Genomic DNA, 22253 nt, shown 5'->3' on the forward strand with positions numbered 1-22253 from the left:
TTTTCCGTTTTGAGACCTTAATATGTCTATATTCCTTCACCACAGTTCCAAAGGATGGCCTCAAAAGCCAGGCTGCGTTTGAAGAAATGAGGACAAATTACATCAAGGAGCTGAGAAAGATGGTAACGAAGTGTCCCAACAATTCTGGGCAGAGCTGGCAGAGGTTCTACCAACTGACCAAGCTTCTGGACTCCATGCATGACGTAAGTAGAGCCTCCTGGCGTCTGTCAAAGGAAGGATCCGCAGCCACACACTGTGGACCCAGAGAAACCGGAGAGCTGAGAAAGTTCTTGAGGCTTTGGGAAGAATAGGGGTATATTATCCACGGGAGGCAACGAGAGTTTAAAAACTGATTAGGGGACTTCCCCGTCAATCCAGTGACTAAGACTCCATACTTCCAGTACAGTTCCATTACTGGTCAGGGGACTAGGATCCCAACATTTTCAATTAAAAACAAAAAAGCTGATTAGGAAGAAAATTGTTCTTTTCAGAATACCTTTGAAACAAACTTCATTTAAAGTCAAAGGTGTGGCCCTTTCCCCCCCTGAGCAGAGTATAAGAGAAATGTGCACCATCGTGGCAAAACCCTGAGCTACAGGCAAGAGAAGGGTCTCAGATTTCCTACAGGTGTCAGATCAAGTTTCTCATTTCTGCTGGCAATTTAGGAAATGTTTGGTTAATGGGAATGTTTGCTTTAGCATTGCATAAATAATATCCATCTTCTACAACTGTTCATCTAATAACCCAATCTTTCAAAAACATTATTAGTGGTCTAGGGCCAGCTGGGATCATCTCATTCTTTGCCAGATTCAGAAATCTTATATTCACTATTCTTCATAGGAGTCACCCTTCTTGTCTTGTGTAAATATGGAAAGTAAACTCTTGAGCTTGTTTCTAATTTACTGAATTACAGATGTAGTCAAGGTGTTAGCACTTTCTACAAAATACTGATTTGGATAACTTGGTTTGTCATGCCACTTAAAATGTGCTTCTCATTTCATTTTGCAAGCAGTTTCTTCAGTTCTGGTTCAAAAAATGTTGTACACGGTCATGCTAATTTAACGTTTTTATATTTGCTTTCTTTTGGAAAATTTATTGCCCAAGTTCAGCCCATGTGATTTGGATAAGAAATCCTTTTTCAACTATTTCTGTGTTGCTGAGGACAATGTTGACAGGCTTGATGACCAATATTATAATTGTGTTACTACTGAAATAATGGTTCATCCTTTAGAGATTTGTTTATGCCTCTGGAATGGTATGTCTTTTTGGGTTGGTGGATAAAAGAGTGTTGCTTTCCAGGGTTTTTACACTGAAGACCCAGTGCATATCACACTGGCCTTTACTTTCTCTAAACATTTCACATGGTAAGAGTCAAATTCCCACAAGGTGAATTCAGTGATAGATAGTTTGGCTAGTTATCAGTGGCCTCAAAGCATAACTTAATGGAAAATCTCAGGGATAATAAATGATGGGCTACAAGACTTTGGGGAACACAGCCAACAGGGCTCTCCACAACTCTCACAAAAGGAAGTAAAGGAAAGTAGTGCATGAGGCAGGATAATCCACCCAAGAATCAGGAGCACTGTTACTCTCTCCTGTTGGTTTTCTTGAAAGTCTTGCTTAGTGGAACTGTTGCAGAAAGGAGGACCCCTTCTAGGATCGAGGGGCTTCCCTTGTAGCTCAGTCAGTAAAGAATCTGCCTGCAGTGCAGGAGACCCGGGTTCAATCTTTGGGTTGAGAAGATCCCCTGGAGAAGGAAACGGCAACCCACTCTAGTATCCTTGCCTAGAAAATCTCATGGACAGAGGAGCCTGGTAGGCTGCAGCCCATGGGGTTGTAAAGAGTCGGGCACAACTGAGCAATTAACACTTACTTACTTAAGTCCTTCCTTCCAGGATCGAGAGTGGGCTCTTGTCCGACACTCAGAAATGAATTATCCAAAGAGACACACATGCTGACAAAGCAAGAGACTTTATTGAAAGGGGCGCCTGGGTGAAGAGCAGGAGGGTAAGGGAACCCAGGAGGACCGCTCTAAGGCGTTGCTCAAAGTCTTGGGTTTTATAGTGATGGGGTTAGTTCCCAGGTTCTCTGGCCAGTTATTCTTTATTCTGACTCAGGGTCCTTCCTCGTGGCGTGCAGCTCATTCAGCCAAGGTGGATTCCAGTGAGGAGGATTCTGGAAGGTTGTTAGGACATGTGGCATCTCCTTTTGACGTTTCCCAAATGCTTCCAGTTGGTGGTGGCTTGTGAGTTCCGTGTTCCTTACCAGGACCTCCTGTTGTAAAACAACTCATGCAGATAGTTACTGTGGTGGCTTGCCAGGGTGGGCAGTTTCAGTCACTGTTTGCCCTAACAGACCTGGGCTGGGGGCAGGGGGCTGGGGAGCAGAAGGTGTGATTCTTTCTTGATGAATTGTGTTATTTGTGCAAACGATTGGGCAGGCACAAGTACAGTTGTAAAATGAGTGTGTAATTGGCATCATGTAATCTCGTGGATGGAGGAGCCTGGTAGGCTGCGGTCCATGGGCTCGCTAAGAGTCGGACACGACTGAGCAACTTCACTTTCTTTCACTGATCTCATGAAAAAGATGATACACTTTGAAGCATTTTGCATATAATGAGTCTCAACAACAGAAGTTAAAACTTGTTTATCTACTGCCTTAAGGAATCTCAATGCCTTTGGGAATCTCAGTGCAGCGTGGGATGGTGAAAACCCCCAGAGGCCACACCAGTAGTCAGGATGTCAGACTGTCCTCTGCTGGCTTGTTTTTAGCACCAGCACAGTGAGCTGGTTGCCAGTGGCTACTCAGGAAGCAATTGCCAAATGTCTGAACCATAAATGATGATTTTCTGCTAGATCCCCCCAAAGCAAATCAGTGTCTTGTTGTTCAGTCGCTAAGTCGTGTTTGACTCTTTGCCACCCCATGGGCTAAAGCATGCTAGGCTCCTCTGTCCTTCACTGTCTCCCAGAGTTTGCTCAAATTCATGACCTTTGAGTGGGTGATGTTACCTAACCCATCTTATCCTCGGCCACTCCCTTTTCCTTTTGCCTTCCCAGCATCAAGATCTTTTCCAGTGAATCGGCTCTTCACATCAGGTGACCAAAGCAATGGAACTTTGGCATCAGTCCTTCCTATGAATATATTTTTAGTATTTTTTATTACAGTGAAATTGATACAAAATAAGCTGAACACACTTAAAGCGTACCATTTGGGATGCTTTACACATGTATACACCCCTGAAACGATTATTGAAGTCAAGACAGCAGACATATCCATCACTCCAGAAGTTTTCTTGTGCCTTTTTAAAAAATTGAAGTATACTTGATTTACACCAGTGTTAATTTCTGCTATATAGCAAAGTGTTTCATTATACATGTATATATATATTCACTTCCATTATCTTTTATCACAGGCTATTGAATATAGTTCCCTGTGCTATAGTAGACTTTGTTGATTATCCATCACCTATCCTGCTACCTCCTCCTCCCCAGCTGCTTTCTGGATTGCTCTCTGGCAATGTAAATTGGTTGGTATATGTTAGTGTTTCACATACATGGGATTATACAGTGTTATGGTATATAGTCTGTTGTATCTGGCTTCCTTCATGTGACATAATTATTTGGGGATTCGTCCATGCTGTTGCCATATAGCAATACTTCATTCCTACTTATTGCCTCTAACCTCCCATTGTGAAGATATTCCACAGTTTGGTGGTCCCGTCACCCATTGATGGACATTTGGATTGTTTCCAAATTAGGGACAATTTCAGAGAAAGTTGGGCTTCCCTGGTAGCTCAGCTGGTAAAGAATTCGCCTGCAATGTGGGAGACCTGGGTTCGATCCCTGGGTTGGAAAGATCCCCTAGAGGAGGACATGGCAACCCACTCCAGTATTCTTGCCTGGAGAATCCCATGGACAGAGGAGCCTGGCAGGCTACAGCCCATGGGGTTTCAAAGAGTCAGGCATGACTTAGCGACTGAGCACACACACACAGAATTGTACGTCATATATGTCTGTATATGGACACTGTTTCTTTTTCTTGAGTGAATAACTAGCAGCTGTGGAAGACCTGGGTCATATGGTAGGTGTGTAACTATTTTCCAAAGTGTTTGGATAGTTGTGTATTCCCTCAAGAAGTGTGTGTGTGAATACAGATCGCCCCACGCCCTTGCTGATATGCAGAATCATTCGTCTTTTTCGTTTTAGCCATTCTAATAGCTGTGCGGTGATGTCTCCCTGGAAGGAAAGTGTTAGTCGCTCAGTCATGTGTCTGACTCTTTAGGACCCATCTTTGTGACTGTAGCCCTCCAGGCTCCTCTGTCCATGGAATTTTCCAGGCAAGAATACTGGAGTGGGTTACCATTTTCTATTCCAGGATAGAGTTGTTGAGAAGATAACAGTAGTGGTTGGTTTAGTCACTAAGTCATGTCCGCCTCTTTGCGACCCCACAGACTGTACCCTGCCAGGCTCCTCTGTCCACAGGATTTCCCAGGCAAGAGTACTGGAGTGGATAGACATTTCCTTCTCCAGGGGATCTTCTGACCCAGAGAGATCAAACCCAGAGTCTCTTGCATTGCAGCAGATTCTTTATTGTCTGAGCCACCAAGGAAGCCCCAAAGTCTCCCTATGGTTTTAATTTGCATTTCCCTCATGATTAATGGTCTTTTCTTATGCGTATTTACCATCTCTGTGTCCTCTTTGCTGAAATATCTGTTCAATTACTTCTCATTTTTAAAAACTAGGATGTTTGCTTATAATTGGATTGTTGAGTTTTGAGAGTTCTTTGTATATTCTGGATACAATTCCTTGATAAGACAGATAACTTGCAAGTATTTTCTCTCTGTGGCTTATCTTTTCATTCTCTTATCAATGTCTTTGGAAGAGCAGGGATTTTCAGTTCTAAGAAAATTCAGTTGATTATTTTTTCTTTCATGAATCATGTTTTTGGTGTTGTAGCTAAGAATTCCTTGTCTATGCCAACATCACAAAGCTCTTCTGTTTTGTTCTAGAGGTCATTGTCCTTCGTTGACTGATATCTCAAAAACCGTTTCTGTGTTGTTTTTGGTGGAAGGGTAGATCTAATCCACCTGACTCTGCTTTTGCTGGGAGGAGAACATTCTTTGGGGATTCATTGGAATCACTTTAAGTCTGAAACCTTTCATTTTAAACAATCAGAAATGTTTGCCCTTAGAAGTAGCTTAACAGAAGCATCTTGAACGCTCTATTTATTAATATATTCCCATCCCAGACAGAACATTGAAAAATGCATTGTAAGTCTGGAGGGACCTTTCTAACATTCACACTTACTCAGACTTGAGGCTGCCTACAGCTTTTTCATTAGAGTAAATTGGTGAGTCAGCATTTGTGGAATTCTCTTCCAGGGAACATGGAGCTGCAGGAGGATGTCTCTGTGCTCAGAGCCCGTGCTGCTCACCTTGGGGGAAGGAGCATGTGCTCCTGAGAGTCACACAGACAAGAACCTTGTTCCTGTAAACCCAAGTTCTGTGTAAATAGCATGCCTGGTGTGCCCGGCCTCGGGACATGCATCTACAGAGCTGGGCACATGTGTACACAGTTCTCGGGACGTGTGGTTTCCCCCACGTGGCGCACACATGTGTTGGCAGAACTGGGCCAGGGTGAGTGAAGGAACAGTGTCTGAAAGATCAGGTTGGCAGTCAAGTATCTGAACTGGTCAGCACAGTTGAATGAATCACAGGCCCTTCGAACACCAGTCTCCCTCCCCAAAAAGGTTCAAAGAAAGCAGTTGTGGCCAGGCTTCTAGGGATGAGTGTGTTTTTGCATTCTAAATAGGTGTTATATGTAAAGCATACTACAGATTCCTCATTCTTCCAGAGAGAATTGAGAATTACTAGTCACTTTCTTCCCCGATGGCTCAGTAGGTAAAGATCTCCTGCAGTGCAGGAGACAAAGGAGATATGGGTTCGATTCCTGGGTTTGGAAGATCACCTGGAGGAATCCTGGAAATGGCAACCCACTCCAGTATTCTTGCCTGGAAAATCCCATGGACAGAGGAGCCTGGAGGGCTACAGTCCATGGGATCACAAAGAGTTGGACATGGCTGCGCGACTCGGTACACACAGTCACTTTCTAGGTATTGCTCAGAGTGGCAGTTAAATTTCTTATCAGTGAAGAAGGCACATTTCTCATGAATTTATTGGTAATTTCTGTTCCTTCATGGAGACTGAGGCCTATTTATGCTATGATCAGGCTGTAGAACACCTAGTAAACGTTAAAGGATGATATTAATAGTATTTCTCAGAAGCAAAAATGTTGCCCTTTCTCTGTTAAGTAGTATCAAGGTCATGCTATTGTAATTGACTTTATTTCCGTGTACATAATATGTTGCCTCATGCCTAGAAAAACTTGTGACTACAGAGGATACAAAATAACTGTAGGACACCAACCTACCCCTCAAACTGCTTAGAGTCTACAAGAGGCAAGTAGAACATAACACAGGGCAGATGACTGTGGACAGAGCGATCTTTGAGAGCACACACGCTGCTCATTCATTCACATGTCTGCGAGCCCCTCCTGTGTTCTAGGACGAGAGGTACAAATGGGGACAGAATACCTGTCTTTAGGTATACCGCTTGCTCTTAAGGTAGAGCATCCTGTTCAAAAGGGGAAGCGGAGGGGTGAACATCTGTCCAGATGCCTCAGTACCTGTGTTATTTCATGCCCTTCTAAAAACTCCCTGTAAGATGGGTATTATTCTCATTATTCCCATTCCTGTCCTTCAGATTCCCACTTGCTCTGATAGAGGAAGAGGTTCATCTCATTCAACAAATACATTAGTGTCTAAAAGCGTCAGGCAGTGCAATGGAGGGAGAGACACACATCTGGCCTGGGGAGCCTTCTGCGTGGTCAGGACCACCTGACTGTACGGGGCGGGGGCTGGGAGCTCTGCAGACACGAGCACACTCAGCGTTGTGTGCTCATGGATGTTCATTCTGAGTTGCTGGAAAACCTTGTCAGGTAGGTCTAGGAGCCAGTCATGCTGGGCAGGAGTCATGGAAGCCTTCTGGAAGTGGAGTAGGGGTGTCTCAGAGAATGTTTATTTCGTGGAAGATGAGGCAGAGGTCCAGCGAGTGATTTCTCGGGGTCCCTAGGGAGCCAGTGGCAGCCGGGACCCTCTTTGACTGTCTGGTGCTCCCCATATCACCCATGCAATGCAGGAGGGCTTCAGACTGCGGGCTGCTGCTGGATTCCAGGCTGGGCTGCGTCTCTGGAGCTCAGAGAAGGAGCAAGAAGAGTAGTGCAAACAGCAGCTGTGCTGCTGTCTGACTCTTCAGACTCATTGGGCTCTTCCCTGGCAGCTGCTGGAATGCATTGTTTTGTGAGGCACGGGGTTGCATCTGAAGGCAGTGAAACTGGCGTTATACTAAAACATCACATGTTTAGCAGTTCCCCAGACCACATGTAGGGTCTGCCTCACCATAGGCTGAACTGGTTTCAGGGCAGAGGGGAGGTTTTCATCTCTGCTAACGATCATTAAACAGTAAATTGGGCTAAGAACCTACCCATTGCCGGGGCGGGCACTGGCGAGTCCCTGGGTGGAACCAGAAGGTCCTCTCCCTCTGGGCTTGCTTTCTGTGGTGGCTGCACAGTCCGGGTGGCTCTCAGAGCTAAGCTTCTCTCCTGCAAGGGGGAGGCGGGCACGGTGGGAGCACACAGTGATACAGGACCCGCCCCACGTGCACACAGGGAGACTGCCTTCTGTGTGTGGAGAGGGTGTTCATTTCAGTTTCATGATCATCAACAGAAGAGATCGCTGCAAGCAGCCATGTGTGTTAAATTACTTTGAGACCCCCATTGCTCATTTAATGAGTGGGTGCTTTCATGACAGGCAGTGATAGTGGCGATTTCCATCATGACTGCACTCGTGGTGGTTTCAAAAGTGATGCAAATCTGCTTCTTCCCGCACACTGACGCATGCCAGCCCTAAGCCGGCTGGATCCACCATGTGAGCTGTCTGCCGCTTTCCTGTCCGGTTCTGTTTCACATCTTCATGGTCGGTGTCCCCTCCAGAAAAGTTCTGAGGCCCACATAGAAATCTGCCACAAAATGATGGCCGCTGGGGACAGCAATAGAGCATGGCCTCTGCCCCTCCACCAGCATTTCTCTTGGGCACTCCGCTTACATTTTTTGGTCCTCAGGTTCTTCAGCTGTAAAATGGGAATAATACCCATCTTACTGTAAGGGAATTTTTGAAACGTGTGAAGTAACACGGCCGAACAAATGTTCGTCGTTTCGCTTCCATTTTTCCAGATTGGATTTGCATTTCCCCAAACCGTGTCTCTGCACCACCAAAAAAACATCCATCAGGCTGTTTTAGTTAACTGTAAACAGAGACAAACAAGCATATGGCAGGGCCCTCAAGTGGGTAACAGTCTAGAGTTGGTAAGACCCAGCAGGGACATGGGCAGGAAAAGCCATTCTGCATTGTGGGGCAGGCATCCGGTGGTGAGTCCCATAGACTCAGGTCAGCGTAGACGCCTTCCCAGGGTGCTTCCGTCCCCAGTGCTCTGTTCTTAACTGTTCAATCATTAAGTCACATCTGACTCTGCGATCCCGTGGACTGCAGCCCTCTAGGCTTCCCAGTCCTTCAGCATCTCCCAGAGTTTGCTCGAACTCATGTCCATTGAGCTGGCGATACCATCCAACCATCTCATCCTCTGATGTCCTCTTCTCCTCCTGCCCTCAATCTTTCCCAGCTTCAGAGTCTTTTCCAATGAGTCAGCTCCTCACTTCAGGTGGCCAAAGTATTGGAGCTTCATCTTCAGTCCTTCCAGTGAGTATTTGGAATTGATTTCCTTTAGGATTGACTGGTTGGATCTCCAGGGGACTCTCAAGAGTCTTCTCCAACACCACAGTTCAGACGCATCTGTTCTTTGGCACTGAGCCTTCTTTATGGTCATGGGCCAACTCGCACCTCCGTTCCTGACTACTGTAGTGCTCTGTGCATCCCGCCCTGTACCAGGGGAGGCTGGTGTTGCTAAACACATTAAATGTGCTAGAGATGCTTCCTGACTCACTGACCAGATGAAAGATGTTAGTGATGGAGACAAGGGAGGATTGCTGTGAGATCACCGTCGGAAGGATCAACATTGCTGAAGGAAAACCCTTGGCCCAGTATGGTCAGGATGCTGCTAGTAAGTGAAGCCTGGCCATACTGCCCCTGGTTCCTGGGGGACACCTCCCTCTCTGCCCCTTGTTCAGGTGACAAGGAAATGAGACTGTTTGATACCACATGTAATAATAAGCTAAAGTACGGGCAACACCATTACCACCCCCCGCCGTGTTTATGTGTGTGTGTGTAAGAGAGCTCAATCAAGATTCAAAGCCTTATTCTGTCTCACCAGGTGAAATAACCATTTAATACGATTGTCAGCCATATTACACTGCTGCCTTTGACGAGACCATGACTAAGAACGCGTCTAAATAAAGGCAGGGTGGTTTATGCCAGAGTCAGCAAAGTGAGCAAAGCTTTATCTTCCAGGGCACCAGGCAGGACCCAGACCTACTCCTCCTGGAAAGGAAATCATGATAGGTAACGACTTCAAATTAACTGAGGAATTGACATGGCGGAGCTCATTCTTTGTCTACTTGGTGAAACCATCAGGACAGTTATTAATGGTTCGTGGCATCTCTTTCTGCAGCCCTATTTTTGAGTTTGCCTTTACAAATTTCTCATTTCAAGGGTGCAGTAGAGTTCAGACAGCATTGCCCTGGGTGCATTGTACCAATGAGTGCTTATTTTCCGCTAAGAAAATTATTTTATGTTTCCATGTCTGAAAAAATGTATCACATATATTCAAACATAAAAATGAGGGAAATGGGATAAAATAGGTCAGAATGTTCTGTTTTTTCCAATATTGTGGATAAATAAGGAAAGGGTGACTTTGGGTATGACGTGGAGAGGTCTGGTGGCCTCAGGATGGGCGTGTTTCACGTGCTGGTAGCTGGGGCCACGAAGCACAGCTGGAAGATGCGAGTCCCATAGGCACACAGGGAGTCCTGGCCCGATGAACCTCCTTTGTTCACCACGTTCACCGTTAAGGATGCTGGTGCTCCGTGATCACTGTCGTATTCTCCAGGCTCCCGTCTGGATGCACTCGGAGGCTGTTGCTTGATGTGGTCATACTTGCTGAACTTTCATTCTGTCACTTGTGCTTCTGGTGTCATAGCCAAAAAAATTATTTGCCAAGACCCCAGTCACGGAATTGACAGGTGGGCACATGTCTGGGAGCCTCCACTGGGCAAGGGACCTTGCTCGTCCTGAGGATGTAAGAGCAGCCGAGGGGACTCAATCCCTGCCCGCAGAGGGTGGGGTCTGATGGGGAAGAGAGGAGGCAAGTAAACTGGGGATTAGGATGCGGCATGCTGGGTGCTTAAGGTCAATGGGTAAGGCCCACGTGTGTCAGGGTAGGGGTCCTGAAGGGGAAGTGGCAGGGTAGAGGTGGTCCAGGGCGTGAGATGAGGGAAGTGAGTTCTACGCTCAGTCCCAAAGGCAAAGTGGGTGTCGGCCAGACACACAGAGGGAAGTTAACCCAAGCCGAAGGAGTTCCTATCCCAAGGGAGAGAGCACATGGTGATTTTGAGAAATAGAGAATTCATTGTATCCAGGAGCATCAGAGAGGAGCAGAGAAGATTAAGGATGGGGACAATGAAAAGATCTGTAAACCACCTTGAGGTCGCTAGTGAGCACATCTGTAGTCTAGAGCTGTTCCTTCCGGTCTGGTAACCACTGGCCACAAGTGGCTGCTGACATGTAGATAGAATTTAAAATTGAGTCCCGCACTTCACGGACTCAGCAGCCACACGTGGCCAGTCGCCATCACCTTGGGCAGGGCAGATGGCTATACTGACAGTGCTGATCTAGAAGGTCCATTGGAGGAGAAGCAGAGGGCCGTAAGGATGCTGATGCGGTGGTCCAGGGAAGAGATGGAGGCTGGGCGCTAAGGTAGATCAGGGGCAGGGGGACCACGGACATGTTCAGGTAGCAGAATGGATGGTTCTTGGTGGTGGATAGGACAGGGGGTTGAGAGAGGAGGGAGGCGGTCTCAGATGACCCAGGATTTGCACGTAGGTTTGTAGTGAGGAGGCAGCAGCACTGAGTGAGGAGATGCAGGGGAGGATCTTTGTGAGGAGAGGCGATGGGCATCTTTTGGACATGCTGAGTTTAGGTGACCTGAGGAATCCCAGGAGAGAGGTCAGGTGAGCTCAGGTCTCTGTGGAGGTGAGGATGAGTGCTGATGCAGCCTCGGGAGGTACAGCATGTGGCTGTCCATGCAGCCCTGGGGTCAGTGGAGCTGCCCAGGCATCGATGCAGCTGTGTGGTGGACAGAGCCAAACCCCGAAGAAGAGACCCACCAAGGGACCAGAACCAGGAGGGCGCCTGCAGAGACTCTGGGCAGGAGCTGCTGCTGAAGTGAGATAAGGAGGCAAAAATACCAACAGGAGCCAGAAGAGAGTGTGTCCCTCACTGTGCAAACACGGCGGGTGGGGGCAGAAGGTGCCAACAGGCCAGTCAGCAAACAGTCTGAAAACTGTTCAGTAGCCATAGCAACAAGGAGGTTATTGTGAGGAATAGCTGATTGATTCAACTAGGTTTCCAGTAACTCACCTCTCAGAAACCACAGAGCAAACAGGGACTACAGGAAACTCGGGAAAAGGTCAAGGTGACATCCGGTAAAGCTCCTTAATAAAAACTGCTTTAATAAAACAGAACTATGAGTCTTTCTGTGATGTGATGGTATGGATGTGAGATAAGCGTTTCTGAATGTGGTTGAGAGAACTTGCAAAGGTTGTGTTTATGTGTTTAAACACAGCGAAGAAATCATAGTAGCTTAGCAAACTTTATAAAAAGCCCCAAAACAAACGATTATGGACCTAGACCCATGTCTGAGTAATTTTGGATTACTGAAAGCTTTATTATGTAATATACACATGTGTATATGTAATGTACCATATACATGTATATGTACTATTTATACACGTAGATGATGGACAGCCTGACTGGTAGGTAGATGGGTAGATGGATGGATGAGTGTTCGGCCCTGAAGAGCTATAGATACAATACACATGTGAGAATTTGGCATCTAAGGCATCCATGATGCTTTGGAGCTGGTCCTGTGCTTCAAGTCATGATTTTATCATAGGGTTAGTCCTGAATCCTTTCTCACCATCATTTCCACTTGGAGTCACAGAACTTTATCTCCTTTCGTCATTTGTGTTTGCTCATGGCTTTCTGTGGCTAACTTAATGCAAAATCTGGGTTATTTCCAAATACTGTGAAATGATTTAACGATGTGAATGTTTTAACTTAATGATGTGAAATGTTTAAATATTTTCAGTGGCTAAGTTTAGACTATTTCAGACAGTGCTTACCAACTGCCGATCAATCGCCTGGCAACATTCTGATACAGTTGTACTTGACTTTAGAGAAATGAGGAAAAAATCTTCAATATAAGAGCTTGTCACTCCTATTTTTAAAATTGTGGTAAAATACGCAAACATAAAATTTACTGCTTTAGCCATTTCTAACTATTTGGTTGAGTAATGGTAAGTAGGTTCACGTTGTCGTGCAGCCAGTGTCCAGGACTCTTCATCTTGCAAAACTGAAGCTCCATACCCGTGACTCTATACTCCTGCTTCCCCTCCCCACCCCAGAACAACCACCGTTCTGCCTCCTGTCTGCATCTGACTAGCTGCCTTGTCTCTGCGGACGCGAACAGTCTTTGTTGTTTTGAGACTGGCTTATTTCAGTTAGTGTTAGTGTTACATCCTACATTGTCATACACACTGTAGCATGTGTCAGAGTTTCCTTTCTAAGGTAAATAATAATCCACTCTGTATATAAGCCACATTTTGTCCACTCATCCACCAGTAGACACTTGACTTGCTTTGCCTCTTGGATATTATGAATAATGCCACTATAGACATGGGTGTGCAAGTATCTCTTCGATATTCTTTTGGAGGTACAGACCTAGAAATAGAATTGCTGGTCATATGATGATTCTCGGTTTAATTTGTTGAGGAATTGCCACATTGTTATGCAGTTTTTTATCGTCCCATTAACTGGGCACAGGGTTCCAGCTTCTGTACTTCCTCACCAGCACTTGTTATTTGTTGGGTTGGTTTTTTTTTTTTTTGAATAGTGGCCATCCTAACAGGTTTTCAAGTAGTATCTCGTTGTAGTATCGGTTTGCATTTCTCTAATGGTTAGTGATATTGAGCATCTTTCCATGTGCTTCTAGCCATTTGTATGTCTTCTTCGATGAATTGCCCATTTTTTTTTTTACCATTAAAAAAAAAAAGGTTGTTTTTCTGTTGTTGTAGGATTATTTATATATTGTGCATCAGTTCAGTTCAGCCACTCAGTCGTGTTCAACTCTTTGTGACCCCATGGACTGCAGCACGCCAGGCTTCCCTGTCCATCAACACTTCCCGGAGCTTACTCAAACTCATGTTCATCAAGTCGGTGATGCCATCCAACCATCTCATCCTCTGTCGTCCCCTTCTCCTTCCGCCTTCAATCTTTCCCAGCATCAGGGTCTTTTCCTATGAGTCAGTTGTTTGCATCATGTGGCCAAAGTATTGGAGTTTCAGCTGCAGCATCAGTCCTTCCAATGAATATTCAGGATTAATTTCCTTTAGGATGGACTGGTTGGATCTCCTTGGAGTCCAAGGGACTCTCAAGAGTCTTCTCCAACACCACAGTTCAAAAGCATCAATTCTTCAGTGCTCAGCTTTCTTTTTGGTCCAGCTTTCATATCCATACATGACTACAAAACCATAGCCTTGACTAGACGGACCTTTGTTGGCAAAGTAATGTCTCTGCTTTTTATTATGCTGTCTAGGTTGGTCATAGCTTTTCTTCTAAGGAGCAAGTGTCTTTTAATTTCTTGGCTGCAGTCACCATCTGCAGTGATTCTGGAGCCCCCAAAAGTAAAATCTCTCACTGTTTCCACTGTTTCTCCATCTATTTGCCATGAAGTGATTGGACCAGATGTCATGATCTTAGTTTTTTGAATGTTGAGTTTTAAGTCAGATTTTTCACTGTCCTCTTTCACTTTCATCAAGAAGCTCTTTATTTCTTCACTTTCTGCCATAAGGTTGGTGTCATCTGCATATATGAGGTTATTGATATTTCTTGTGGCAGTCTTGGTTACAGCTTATTTGCAAATGTTTTCTACAATTCCATGTTTGTTTGTTTTTTTGTCTTGGTGTCAGAAATCTTTCTCCTATAAATTTATAATGATAATAGACAGTATTTTGCTTATTAATCCTTGACTGGCAGAATTAAAGGTTATGTCCGATACCAATTTATTTAAAGAGAGGGGGGAAAGCACTTTTCTTATGATAACCATTTTTTTGGCTTCATTATTCATTTCATACATTTCCTAAGTATACCCACAGAACATGCGCCCTTGTTCACAGCTGGTTTTGAAACTTTGTAAGAGAGAAACATCCTGTAGGAATGCTGGGGATAAATGCAGACCTTGCTTTGTTTAGAGAGGTTAAGGGAATTGTGCATTCCATTTCCATCTGACCCCATGAGATTTATGATGCTATAGGGTAAGCTTTCTGGGGGAAAAAACCTCAGCTAGAAAGAGCCACTGAGAGTCTGGGGAAATGTCCTCATAGAAAATCACATCTGACATACAGGAATCTTGTCCTAATCCTCAATCTACCTAGAGAAGCTTTTGGAAAACTGTCATTGTCTAACACCTGTGTCCATAAATCCCCCCCTCTTAGGTGATCTGAATCCCTCTTCTTACATATAAAATAAGTCTCTAATGCCTGGGATTTACCTAGTGCCTTTCTTCCTCAGTCTTGTCTATAAATCCTTCTAATAACTCCATGAGGCAAGGATGTGTAAATATTACTATTTACACTTAATTACCTCATCTTAACTCCTTTCTCTATGAAAAGGGAATAATAGTAATATTTACTCAATTTTTTTTTACCCTTTTTTTTAGTGAAAAGAAGGCAAGGAGTGATTAAGTGGGTTTTCCTTGGTTCATGAGAGAGGCAGGCCCAGAAAGCAGGAATGAAGGGAGAAGAAGCCCCCACGGGGGACATGGGTGCAGAGCCAGCCCTGCACCTGGTTAGCCCTGCAGCTCCCGGTAGCTTAGCTCTCCCTTCGGGGGCCCTCACACATAAGAGGGCCTGCATCTTAGCTTAATGGTCTACTGTTGCCATCTTGAAATTCTTTGCAAGCTGTGAACAAGGGGCCCCATGTTTTCTGGCACTGGCCCCACAAACAATGCAGCCTGTCCCAGGCATAATATAATCTGTTTAAGATCATGTTGATCAGAAGAGATGCTGAGTGTGAAGAGAATTTTGCAGCCTGTGGTGAACTGTGCAAGTGTGTCTATGAAAACAGCAGGGGTCAGAGAGGCAGAAAGCCTCAGTAAAGCAGGGTGTGAGGGCTGAAGGGAATGAGGGAAACCAATTCACTGGAAAGGAACCTTAAAATGAAGATCATTTTAGGAACCTCTGCCTGCAGTGTGAGGGACATCAGTTCTCACAGATCCCTGGGTTGGGAAGATTCCCTGGAGAAGGGAATGACTACACTCCAGTATTCTGGCCTGGAGAATTCCATGGACTGTATAGTCCATAGAGTTGCAAAGAGTCGGACACAATTGAGTGCCTTTCACTGGTGGTCCAGTGGTTAAGACTTTGCCTTCCAATGCAGGGAGTGCAGGTTCAATCCCTGGTTAGGGAATGAAGATCCCACATACTGAGGGGCGTGGTCAAAAAGTAAAACAAACAAAATTCCTGAGATGATTTTAAAAGCTGGGAGGATGCCTTTGGATCACTTTTATTTATGAAGGTCATGGTTCATGGGACTAGAAAGTGTATAGTGTTTCACACACACAGCCGGTCATCCTTATTTGCAGATTCTGTGTTTATGAATTTGCCTACTAATTAAAATGTATTTTTAACCCTCAGATCAGTAATTCTCAGGGCACTTTCACAGTCGTTCACAGACACGCACAGAGTAGTGGAAACTTCAGGTCGTGCTCCCAACAAGGTCAAACAAGGTGTCATTCTGCCTTCTTATTTCAGCTCTTGATACAGTAAGTGAGTGTCCTTTGGGTGGACTGTTTAATGCCACTGTTTTTTGCATTTTGGTTGCTGATTTTGCTGTCTACAGCTGCCCCCAGATGTACTGCTCACACACCGTCTTGTGCAGCTCAGCACACGGAGGCTGTGATATGCCTTATGGAGATGATAAGTGTGTTCACCAGGCTTTGTTCAGGCTTGAGTTACAGTAATGCTCTTGCCCATGAGTTCAGTGTGAAGGAATCAGCAATATACATGGAATAAGTTGTCTTTAAAGAGAGATATGGCTTCCCAGGTGGCACGGTGATAAGGAAGCCACCTGCTAACGCAGGAGATGCAAGAGATAAAATTTCAATCCCTGGGTCGAGAAGATCCCCTGGAGAAGGAAATGTCTATCCACTCCAGTATTCTTGCCTGGGAAATCCCGTGGACAGAGGAGCCTGATGTGCTACAGTCCATGGGGTCTCAAAGGGTCAGATACAGTGAGTGCACACACAGAGACATACATAAGACAAGGTTATGTACTGATGGTTTAATGAAATGTTGTGACCAGTAGCTCATGGGAACCTGATCCTCTGTATCCCTGGGAGCAAAGGGTCTGTATTCACTGATTCACTCCTGGCAGTGACTTTATAGGGTGTAACTACTGCAAACAGTGAGAATCAACTGTAAATGTGTGTAACTCACATGACATGAGTGATGGCAGCCCTCCGCTTAAATGAAAAATTCTGGATCCTTTAAGCTGAGCCATGTCTTTGGTTCCCTAGTTTAGCCCCTTTATGGACAAGGATTCTTCCTAAAGCATTTCTTAAAGGCTTAGAGAATCTGTATAATACTTGGAACACCAGATCCAGCCAGCACCATATCACTTGATTCACAGAGTTTTCCCCCCACATTTAATATTTCTGAAATCAGGAAACATCTTTTACTGGATTTATTTAACTAACAGCCAAAGCCCATTCTCCCAGAGCCATTACTGAATCCCTCATGCTCCTTCCAGTCCAGAGCTGGCAGACTTTTTCCATAAAGGACCAGGTAATAAATGCCTCAGGCTTTGTGGGTACCATGGTCTTTGCCATAACTAGTCAGCCACAGATAATATCTAAATGAAGGAACATGGCTGGGTTCCAGTAAAACTTTCTCATATAAAATTTCACATGTCACAAATATTCTTTAGGTGTGTGTTTTTTTTTTTTTTAACCGTTTAAAAGTGTGAAAAACAAAATGAAAAATTCTTACAGACACCATTATTAGGTCAGATTTACCCTGGAGGCCATAATTACCGACCGCTGATTCATTCAGTGGCATCATAGGATTAAAGGAATAAATTCAGCCAGCTTGGGGTCTACTGGAGAGTCCCTATTTGGATTAGAAGAGGCCTTTGGTCCTTAGGCAGTGGTGTCTGCCTCTTGTGACTCAGTGATCCTTCGCTTTCAGAGACTGAACTAAGGATTTAACTGCTTCATCTTGATGTGATCAGATATTAAAGTTGGTAACTTATAAATATGAATTGGTTTAGATTTTTACACTGCTCCGTGGAGCCTGGGAATATTTGCAAGAGGGATCTAGGAAATATTGAAAACAAAAGGAGCAAAAGTTCATACTTCTATATACAGTAACATGCCAATGCATTTCACACACAACCCTTTCATTAGATTCCCTTTGTTCAGCAATGTTCTAATTACCCCTTTATCTTTAAGCTCTACTTTCTACTTTTCCATTGTGTCATTTTTCTTTGTGTTTTTCACACGTACAATAGACCTTATTCACAAGAAGGCGGAGCCGCGATCTAGAACGAGGCTAGTAATACAAGGAAAGTTAAACTGGGTGGAAATTAAATAAATTTAAGGACAAAAAAAAATCAGAAGGAAATTGAACCCATCTTGCTTTAGCACAGCATCCAAATAACATATTTTGAAGATTGAATATTCATCACTGACCAGAGATGCATGACTGGTGTTGAATTTATTATAAAAATGGTGATGAGAAATGAATTCAGATGTAGCCTCAGATAACAGTCAGATACTAATGGATGGGGGCAGTGGAGAGTGCTCAGAAGTGCCCTTGGCTTTTCATGAGATACTGAGCGGCCTGCTTCTGACCCCTGCAGCCAGCCCCTTCCTCAGCACCTGGTGTGGCCCAGCTGCACCAGCCCATGCCAGCCTAGACGCAGGAGCCAGCCCTCTGAGGCCAAGCGGGACAGCCCTGCCTTGCTCCCTCATCAGGCAGCTGGGCCTCTGGAAGCAGAGCCGGAGGTGCCCATGTGGCCCGAAGTCACCCTCACAGGGGGTCTGCTTGTCTAGAATTTGCAGGCAGAGCTCACATGAGCAAGCAGCCGCATAGAGGCTTATCTCCTGCTTCCGGACACACTTGAACCCAGATGCCTGCGTCCATGCAAGCTGGCCCTTGGCAGAGGAAGGCAGTTTTTTAAAATAGGGAATCCAGATACCCCTCTTCCAGATGGTGGCTTTCCTGCCAGTGGTAACTCAGAACCCCAGAACATCCTGCTAAGTTCCCCAAATGCCTCCTGTAGGCCGAGAATTTAGTTGATATGTTCAGTATATTCACTTCTAAACTTGCCAGGAAATGCCTTTTGGTGACTGAAAAATAGCCTTTCTAGATATTTTTCTGACCATACCTGTTTTTTTTTTTTAAGTATAGTTAATTTACAGTGTGTATGTATTACTGCTATATAGCAGAGTGATTCAGTATATACACACACACACACACACACACATTCTTTTTTATTCTTTTCCATTATGGCTTATCTTAGAATATCAAACAGAATTCTCTGTACTACAGAGTAGGACCTTGTTGTTTACCCATTTTGTACACACAGACACACACTTACACATATATATAAGTTTACGTCTGCTAACCCCAACTGCCAACTCCATTCCAACCCCCACCCCTTTGGAAACCATCAGTCTGTTCTCTGTGTCTCTGCTTTTGTTTCATAAATAGGTTCAGTAGTGTCATATTTTAGATTCCACGTGTAAGTGATCATATGGTATTTGTCTTTCTCTCTGATTTAATTAAGTCTGATAATCTCTAGTTGCATCCATGTTGCTGTACATGACATTATTTTGTCCTTTTTTAGACTAATACTCCATTGTGTATATGTACCGTGTCTTCTTGACCCATTCATCTGTTGAACATTTAGGTTGTTTTCATGTCTTGGCTATTGTGAATAGTACTGCTATAACATAGGCGTATATTTATCTTTTTGAATTCTAGTTTTCTCTGAATATATGCCCAGGAGTGGGATTGCTGAATCATACAGTAATTCTGTTTTTAATTTTCTGAGGAACCTCCATACTGTTTTCAGCAGTGGCTGCACCAATTTATATTCCCACTGGTAGTGTAGGAGGGTTCCCTTTTCTCCACCCACTCTCCAGCATTTGTTATTTGTAGACTTTTTAGTGATTACCATTCTGACCAGTGTGAGGAAGTACTACCCTCATTGTGGTTTAGATGTGCATGTCTCTGATAATTAGAGATGTTGAACAGCTTTCCTTATGCCTAATGGCTGTCTGTATTTCTTCTTTGGAAAATGTTTATTCAGGCCTTCTGCCCATTTTTTTCTTGGGTTGTTAGTCTTTTGTTGTTTAGTTGTATGAGCTGTTTGTATGTTTTGGGAATGAAACTCTTTGTCAGTTGCATCATGTGCAAATATTTTCTCCCATCCTGTAGGTTGTCTATTCATTTTGTTTATGGTTTCACTTGCTGTGCACATCTTGTAAGTTTTACTAGATCCCACTTGTTTGTTTTTATTTCTGTTGCCTTGGGAGACTGACCTATGATACAATTTATTTCAGAGAACGTTTTGCCATTTGGATGTCTTCTTTTTTTTTTTTTTCATTATTTATATTAGTTGGAGGCTAATTACAATATTGTAGTGGTTTTTGCCATACATTGATACAGATCAGCCATGGATTTACACGTGTTCCCCATCCTGAACCCCCCTCCCACCTCCCTCCCCATCCCATCCCTCTGGGTCATCCCAGTGCACCAGCCCCAAGCACTTGTCTCATGCATCCAACCTGGACTGGCGATCTGTTTCACAATTGATAATATATATGTTTCAAGGCTATTCTCTCAGATCATCCCCGCCTCGCCTTCTCCCATAGAGTCCAAAAGTCTGTTGTATATATCTGTGTCTCTTTTTCTGTCTCGCATATAGGGTTATTGTTACCATCTTTCTAAATTCCATATATATGCGTTAGTATACTGTATTGGTGTCTTCTTTCTGACTTACTTCACTCTGTATAATAGGCTCCAGTTTCATCCACCTCATTAGAACTGATTCAAATGTATTCTTTTCAATGGCTGAGTAATATTCCATCATGTATATGTACCACAGCTTTCTTATCCATTCGTCTGCTGATGGACATCTAGGTTGCTTCCATGATCTGGCTATTGTAAACAGTGCTGCGATGAACATTGGGGTACATGTGTCTCTTTCAATTCTGGTCTCCTCGGTGCGTATGCCCAGGAGTGGGATTGCTGGGTCATATGGCAGTTCTATTTCCAGTTTTTTGAGGAATCTCCACACTGTTCTCCATAGTGGCTGTACTAATTTGCATTCCCACCAACAGTGTAAGAGGGTTCCCTTTTCTCCACACCCTCTCCAGCATTTATTGCTTGTAGACTTTTGGATAGCAGCCATTCTGACTGGCATGAGATAGTACCTCATTGTGGTTTTGATTTGCATTTCTCTAATAATGAGTCAACCAGTCCATCCTGAAGGAGATCAGTCCTGGATGTTCATTGGAAGGACTGATGCTGAAGCTGAAACTCCAATACTTTGGCAACCTCATGCAAAGAGTTGACTTATTGGAAAAGACCCTGATGCTGGGAGGGATTGGGGGCAGGAGGAGAAGGGGACGACAGAGGATGAGATGGCTGGATGGCATCACCAACTTGATGGGCATGAGTTTGAGTAAACCCTGGGAGTTGGTGATGGACAGGGAGGCCTGGTCTGCTGTGATTCATGGGGTCGCAAAGAGTCGGACACGACTGAGCGACTGAACTGAACTGAATAATGAGTGATATTGAGCATCTTTTCATGTGTTTGTTAGCCATCTGTATGTCTTCTTTGGAGAAATGTCTGGTTAGTTCTTTGGCCCATTTTTTGATTGGGTCATTTATTTTTCTGGAATTGAGCTACAGGAGTTGCTTGTATATTTTTGAGACTAATTCTTTGTCTGTTGCTTCATTTGCTATTATTTTCTTCCATTCTGAAGGGTGTCTTTTCACCTTGCTTATAGTTTTCTTTGTTGTGCAAAAGCTTTTAAGTTTCATTAGGTCCCATTTGTTTATTTTTGCTTTTATTTCCAATATTCTGGGAGGTGGGTCATAGAAGATCTTTCTGTGATTTATGTTGGAGAGTGTTTTGCCTATATTCTCCTCTAGTTTTATAGTTTCTGGTCTTACATTTAGATCTTTAATCCATTTTTAGTTTATTTTTGTGTATGGTGTTAAAAAGTGTTCTGGTTTCATTCTTTTACAAGTGGTTGACCAGTTTTCTCAGCACCACTTGTTAAAAAGGTTGCCTTTTCTCCATTTTATATTCTTGCCTCCTTTGTCAAGGATAAGGCGTCCATAGGTATGTGGATTTATCTCTGGGCTTTATATTTTGTTCCATTGACCTATATTTCTGTCTTTGTGCCAGTACCATACTGTCTTGATGACTGTAGTTTGTAGTATAGTCTGAAGTCAGGCAGGTTGATTCCTCCAGTTCCATTCTTCTTTCTCAAGATTGCTTTGGCTATTTGAGGTTTTTTGTATTTCTATACAAATTGTGAAATTATTTGTTCTATTTCTGTGAAAAATACCGTTGGTAGCTTGATAGGGATTGCATTGAATCTATAGATTGCTTTGGGTAGTGTACTCATTTTCACAATATTGATTCTTCCAACCCATGAACACGGTATATTTCTCCATCTATTTGTGTCCTCTTTGATTTCTTTCATCAGTGTTTTATAATTTTCTATATATAGGCCTTTTGTTTCTTTAGGTAGATATATTCCTAAGTATTTTATTCTTTTCATTGCAATGGTGAATGGTATTGTTTCCTTAATTTCTCTATTTTCTCATTGTTAGTGTATAGGAATGCAAGGGGTTTCTGTGTGTTAATTTTATATCCTGCAACTTTAC

General features: G+C 43.9%; 1 protein-coding gene across 4 annotated transcripts in view; it reads left to right on the forward strand.

The window, feature by feature from the left end:
* NR3C2 (nuclear receptor subfamily 3 group C member 2) overlaps positions 1-22253 on the forward strand; it is a 412159-nt gene that overhangs the window by 362924 nt on the left and 26982 nt on the right. For all 4 annotated transcript variants that reach the window (XM_043484832.1, XM_043484841.1, XM_043484850.1 and 1 more), the window contains one exon: positions 46-203. In XM_043484832.1, coding sequence (XP_043340767.1) covers positions 46-203 — 158 coding nt within the window. The remainder of the gene's footprint in view (positions 1-45; positions 204-22253) is intronic.

Source organism: Cervus canadensis, chromosome 1, assembly GCF_019320065.1.
Source record: "Cervus canadensis isolate Bull #8, Minnesota chromosome 1, ASM1932006v1, whole genome shotgun sequence".
NCBI lineage: Eukaryota > Metazoa > Chordata > Mammalia > Artiodactyla > Cervidae > Cervus > Cervus canadensis.